Raw genomic sequence first — 6,224 nt, 5'->3', positions numbered from 1 at the left:
GAGGAGGAACACGCTGGCGGCCTAGGGGTGGGGGGTGGATCCCGAGGACCGGAGGGAGGGGGTTAGGGACGTTGCATCAGTCATCGACGGAGGGGGGCCGACGCGTCCCTTTGGTCGCCGGCGGAGGAGCTCAGGGGCGGAGCGCTGGATCTTGGTTGACGGCGCCGGCTGCACTTGTCTTTCTCAAGCCGTGGCCTCTCTCCCCGACCTAAAGGGTCGTGGCTTTTCTTCCCGTGGAAACGACGTGGATTGGGCAGGGATCCCTCCCCCTCGTGTGCAACCAAATGGCGCCATGGGCTCGCCCAGGTAAGTTTGGCCGCACGGGGAATTGCGCGGGGATCGCCCTGAGATCTCTTTAAAAAAAAAATGGAGGATTACCTTCGGCCTCTGCATCAGTTGATGCATGCAGCCTCGAGATCTCTTGGAACCAAATGAGGCCTAGAAGATTATTTACAACATGCATGAGATGGTACTAGTATCCTCTCAAAAAAACAAGACGGTACTAAATGTTGCGAAGGAACGCATTGTTTCTGACTGCCACTAGCATTTCTTCCCTCTTGCCCCGATCACCGCCCGCAGCCGCTTTTGTAGATCGCTGTGCGCACCGGTCGCCACACGGAAACCAAGAGGGAGGCCTCCACTATCGCCTTCTCATCCAAGCACACACCCGTGCCGTGCTGCTGCCTTGCCTCCTACGCCTTGACTTTACGCTGCCCTCCTCACCCACTGACACCACGGTCCCACTCGGGGTCTCCGGTCATCCCCTCGCCTGCACAGCGCCCGGTCGGCGCCCGTCCACGTCGTCGGCGTCGAAAGCAAGCCAGTCCGGACGCACAACACCGTCCATGTCGCTGACATGCGGGGCGCGCGCTGGGGCCCCGCCGGTAAGCGGCGTCGGTCGTCTAGAGTCCAGAGTCACGCGGGGGAGGAGGAGGACGTGGCGGCCCGCGCGGCGCGTCCCGTAGCTGCAGGAGAGGAGAGAGGAGTGGAGTGGGGTGGGGCTGACGGCCATTCCGCGCTTCTAATTATTATTCCGTCCATTTAAAAGGGACGCCACGCCGTGGCGTTGGTTGGCCTCCGTTCCACTCCACGCACGCCCCCCTCATTTCCAGTCCACCTTCCCACCCATCGCCCTGCCTACCTTCTCAATCTCTCTCGTCCACGCCTCCGGTCGTTCCCCTTCCTCTGCCTGCCACTCACCGGACGCCATGGCGGAGGATGGCGACTGCTGTGTTGCGGTGGCGGTGGCCGAGGCGGCGGGCATCATCTGCTCGCTCCGCGCGGCCGACCTCGCCGGGTGGACGCCGCCCTGGAAGACCAGCGGGCCGCCGTCGTCCGAAGCCGCGACGAAGGAGGAGACGGCCTGGCCGGCGGTGGCGCGGGGGAAGCGGACGCGCGCATCGCGCTCCGGCTCGGCGGCCAACAAGAACAAGGGGAGATGGGCACGCGGCAGCCCCGCGTCTCCGCTCGACTACAGCGGCGGGTCCGGCTCCGGCGCGTCCACCAGCGGCGGCGAGGACGGCGCCTTCTGCTCGCCGCCGGCGACGGTCGCCATCGCCGCCCCAGCTTCTTCCTCCTTGGCCAAGGTACGTAGGGGAGCGCGCGCGTCCCCATCTGCAGTTGCTGCTTTCTTCTTCCCCTGATGCTTTCTCCTGTCTGTCTCCTTTCTTTCTCGTGGTTGGCTGCCTGCCTGCTTTGCGTGCTTTCCGTTCGTTCGGTACAGCGCCTGCTCCTGCTCGTGGGACGGACGAAACTACCCCTCCTTCGTGTCACCACCGAGAGAGGGAGGGGATGAGCAACGGTGGATGACTTCGCGATGAAACATCGCTTTTCCTCACCTTTTCTCGCATCTCATCTTTTTCCATTCCCTTTTATCGCATGTTTTCTTCGGTCCAACTCCAGATACCCCGCTTCTTGTTCCACAGATCCATCGTCTACTCTTCGCATCAAAAAGTCCAACTGACGGGCGTCAGCTCTGAATGTCAAACCACCACGCCCCCCTACTTAATTCGCAGTAGAAATACTACATGTCAATGGCTTCTGATTTCCCTTTATCGCCAAGGCCATTCCGTTCCACGGTACTAGTACGTGTCGTGTGCTAGCCTGCAACACTCATCCTGCTCCTTCCGTTGCAATTCCTTCACAGCGGTTGGTGGCGTGGGGATCCGACTGCTGACCACGAGCTACCGCTGCGGCCTTCACGGCTTTCCCCAAACCACAGTCGTTCGTGGGGGTGGTGTGGTCATTTCGGCCGGCCCTTATCCTTGCGTGCGTTTGGATTTTTCTCCTCGCGGTGCGGTGGCAGTGGCACCGCCCGTGGGGGCCCTACCAGCCATGCAGTTGGGAATCGGTGTCAACCCAGCGCGTCGGCGTTTCGTTGTCGTAGGAATCCACGTGGCCGCCGCCGACTGGCTCGACCTTGTGCCCGGGCATGGCCGTGCCGGCGGACACGGAGGCGGGGGCGACGGTGGTGGAAACTCGCCTCCCGCCACGTGTACCGCCAGCGCGGGTCCCGCACGCCAGCAGCACCCACGACACCTTTCGGTTGGTGACGCACACGGCACACCACCGCTTTCCCAAACCGTACCTACATGGCCTCGCGCAGGCCCCGCATGTCATTGTCCCCGTCGTAGAGAAACCATTTTTCTGTCTATATATTAATTTATTTAAAAACTCCAAGTGTGTAGATAGGATGACAGATGAGCAGGTAGGTGGTCGTTGGCGTTCACGCACTGCCGGTCGACCGATTCAAAAACGCAAAACCGTAATGCGTTTCACGTGATTTGGCTAATGGCATGGGGCGAGTACAATGCATGCATGCGCGCCGGTGCATTCTTGGTGGGGAGTTATAAAACAACGTGTCCTCTGCTGTTGCTTTCTTTGCGGGTCGTTGGTTGGTTGGTTCCACTCTCGCTTTCTTCATTCTTCCTACCAGCACCAGCAGCATATCCTAGCTAACAACTGATCTTCTAATTACTCTTCTTCTGCTGCTGCTGCAGGTTGGCTCTGCCGGAGGAGCACGACGCCCGTTGATCCTGCCGGTGCCGCCGGCCCGCACCGCCGGCCAGAGGTCGCGGAAGAAGATGGTAAGTTGGACACTCGCTCTCCATCTTACATTGAAGGCAAGTTTGGCTGGCCGTAGTGCAGTAGTACAAAGGCATGCTTAGATAGCTAGGCAGGCATTTTTCAGCATTTGAATGAAGTTGTAGACTTTTACTAGTCAGGTTTCCATCCTATTCCTACACCGCGTCAGCAGCCACACATTCGACGCAGGCAGAGTCGGTCGTAGGAGAAGCGAGGCTGTTCAAATGGCTGGCATTCTTTATTGTTTTCTAGTACTAGAAGTAGCTTAGCCTGGTGGAATAAATCGGGTGGTGCAACCACCGCTGCCATTGGAATCCAAGAGAGGGAGAGGCATGCGGGCAAAAGTGCTTGGTGTCCAAAGGACCAGAAAGGCAACAAAGCCGCCTGCCCAAAAAGATCCTCGCCTCATCAACGCCGGATGGTCGGTCCTGTCCTGTCCTGTCCTTTCCCAACTCGCAATCGGTTGCATCAGATTTTCCAGTATTATAAACGAGAAAAGAAAGGATTATCATCCCCCTTTTTTGGCTTGCTTGATCTGGACTGAACTTGCGCTCTGTTCTATTGCAGAGGCTCCCGGAGGTGCAGCAGCTGGTGCAGTCCCTGTCGGCAGAGAACGTCGGCCTTCGCCAGGTAATGAACCAGTACTGCTACCGATCTATCACTTTCTTTCTTACATTTCCCATTGCATAAATTTTGCAGCTAATTCCATAAAGCTTTATTTTCGTTCTCTTCTTATATCTTTCATTTTCTTCATCTTGTTCTGAAATTTACCCCTTCGCTTCAAACAGGAGATGGAGTCGCTGCAGAGGGCCTGCAGGGCGCTGTCCAAGGAGAACGGCAGACTAGAGGTGAGTGGCACGCACGCGCATGCACTATGATACCAATCTTAACTTCTCCGTAGCATTAGCATAGATAGATAGATGCTTCCAGCTTGGGCGGGACGTACTCCGCCCGAGAGTGCGCAATCATAAGCACAAAGAAAGAGAGAAAAATCGGTTCGGGGCCTCCACTTGCATGGTAGAGCAGCAGCCTTAAAGCGCAAGTGAATGGATCGATGGCAAAAGAAGAAGAAAATATGGACCGTCCTGAGCCTCCCAGTGGGGTACTTGGTCCTGCCTTGATCTCTTTGTGCTGCGGTTCCTAGTAGTAGTACGATTTTTTGGGTTTCGTTGAGGAGTGTGGCTTTGATTTGATGGTCGCATCCGTCTCAACCACCGTTGTTGTTGCTGTTTGTCCTTGGGGAAGAAAATTGAGTGCGACCGGTGCCGTCCGGATAAGCTTTAGGCAGGCAGGTTTAGACGTGGGTTTCCGTCGTCGTCGTCTTCGTCTTGCTGTGGTGTCGCTGTCCATGGGCCCGGCGGGGTAAGAATGATGTGCCTACGTGCTAGCCTAGCGGAGAGCTGAAAGACCTGATCGGTCCCACTAGCCAGAATTCCTACTCTTTAGTACTCCCTCACTTAGGAATCCAAACTCTCTTATATTTCTTTAAGGAGGGAGAACAAGACTTGGTTGGACTGGATGGATCCTGCTTGTGGCAGCTGATCGCTGCTCGAGATATCTGAATGTTTGCCAAAAAAAAAAACAGAAGGATGTATGAAGTGAGCACATGCCATTATCTCTCAAAAATGGAAGCTCCGATCTCCTTGGCCCATGGCTCGATACTTAGAGTGCGTGTCCGTACTGTAGGCAGTTCAATGCTACTCCTACTAGTTGGGTCTACAGTATGTGCAAATGGATGCACAGTACAGGGGTAGTGGGTGGAAGTAGAAGAGGTCTTGCTTGGTGTTCACCGGCCGTACGTACGCTGTGCGATAAAGAAGGCCAGGTCGAAGCCGATCCCACCTGCAAGCAAATGGATCTGCGCGCACCTACCCGGCCGGGCTCGACGATCCCGTGCCCTTCTTTAATGCCTGCAGCAGCGCTGCCGCAGTTACTATAATCGAAGATGCATGGTGTACGTACCATCCTCGTCTCTGCTTGCCACCCACCCAGGTCTCCTCTGGCAGCTCCGGCCAAAATCTTGTGTCCTAGTACTGCTAGCAGTGCGCTGTGTGTGGCCGTGTGGTGTGTACGTACAGTGCCACCACACGCGTAGGTGAACAAGTTGCACTGTGGTGGCGATATATTTTGGCCGGCCCAACCCATTGAAATGGTCCCTGCTTGATTTGCTTTGTCCGTGCTCTCCTCTTGTGATCTTGTCTGGCATGCCACGGTCAGGGGGTTGCATGCTACGGTCCTGCCAGCGCTGTGATGGCAATCATCCTTGACCTGCTACTCTGACTATTGATTGGTACATTACACGTTTCATCACGGTGGTTGCTGTCGATCCGGGTTGGGTTTGCTACCTGAATTACAAACGCTGTCTTTGTGTGAAGCTTGTACTCACTTTTCCTTCTGACCAATTTTGCAGACAAGGCTGGAGCATTCTTCTTCGTCAAGCAAGCGGAGGAGGGTCGGGTCCGAAGAGGAGGAGCGGCGACAAAGGAAGCCGCAGCAAGCCGGTGGCGGCTTCGTGCTCCCTGACCTCAACTTTCCGGCGCAGGATGTCGCCGACGCACCAGCGGCGGCTCACTGACGGCTCCGGTGGCGGGGCGCCTGACGGCCAACCTGACAAGTTTATTAACCGTGTATAGGGAGGAAAGCTGGAGGCGCGATCTCTTACTGTGCATGGCGTGCTACCAGGGAAGGAGAGGAGCCCGCCGGTCTCATTACCTTAGCTGATAAACTTTTTCTTTTTGTTTTGTTTAGTTCTGAGTTTTACCGCTCGCTTCTTCTTCTTCTTCTTCTGTACCAATGTAGCTCAAGTTTCAGGCGTGCTACTTGGTTCCTGTAAACAAACAAACAAACACAGCACGTTAGGTAACTGTGGATGCTCTCTTGTTGAATCTGCCGAGCGGCACACATGAAGTTCCACTTGAATCCTTTAAATTTTCTCAGAAAAAACTTGTGTACATCACATAAACATGACAATGTGATCTTCAAGTGGTAAGTAAAACTCAAGGTTACAAATCCATGCATATGCGGAAACATTAATCAAGTACAAACTCAGGCCACGTAGCTCAAACCCTGCACAAAGGTGGAGCATTGGCGGACCTAGATCTTGACCACAGGGGTGTCAATCTTCTCGTATAACTATACAG

The 6,224-nt window shown here is 55.5% G+C and overlaps 1 protein-coding gene across 1 annotated transcript; it reads left to right on the top strand.

The window, feature by feature from the left end:
* The first annotated feature begins 502 nt into the window (after positions 1-502).
* Positions 503-5,969, top strand: LOC109782792 (uncharacterized). The gene is made up of 5 exons (XM_020341405.4): positions 503-1,586; positions 3,000-3,086; positions 3,652-3,714; positions 3,873-3,932; positions 5,495-5,969. The coding sequence occupies exons 1-5, from the start codon at positions 1,209-1,211 to the stop codon at positions 5,657-5,659; spliced, it is 753 nt and encodes a 250-aa protein (XP_020196994.1). The 5' UTR covers positions 503-1,208; the 3' UTR covers positions 5,660-5,969.
* Positions 5,970-6,224: the final 255 nt, after the last annotated feature.

This window comes from Aegilops tauschii, chromosome 7 (assembly GCF_002575655.3).
Source record: "Aegilops tauschii subsp. strangulata cultivar AL8/78 chromosome 7, Aet v6.0, whole genome shotgun sequence".
Classification (NCBI taxonomy): Eukaryota; Viridiplantae; Streptophyta; class Magnoliopsida; order Poales; family Poaceae; genus Aegilops; species Aegilops tauschii.
The sequence above is the reverse complement of the archived record's forward strand: the minus strand, read 5'-3'. Positions and strand labels throughout refer to the sequence as shown.

Excerpts from the sequence above, each read along its gene's own strand:
- LOC109782792 (XM_020341405.4), top strand. The coding sequence starts at position 1,209 with ATGGCGGAGGATGGCGACTGCTGTGTTGCGGTGGCGGTGGCCGAGGCG. Across the intron at positions 1,587-2,999 it reads CTTCTTCCTCCTTGGCCAAG|GTTGGCTCTGCCGGAGGAGC; the intron begins GTACGTAGGGGA and ends CTGCTGCTGCAG. Across the intron at positions 3,087-3,651 it reads AGAGGTCGCGGAAGAAGATG|AGGCTCCCGGAGGTGCAGCA; the intron begins GTAAGTTGGACA and ends GTTCTATTGCAG.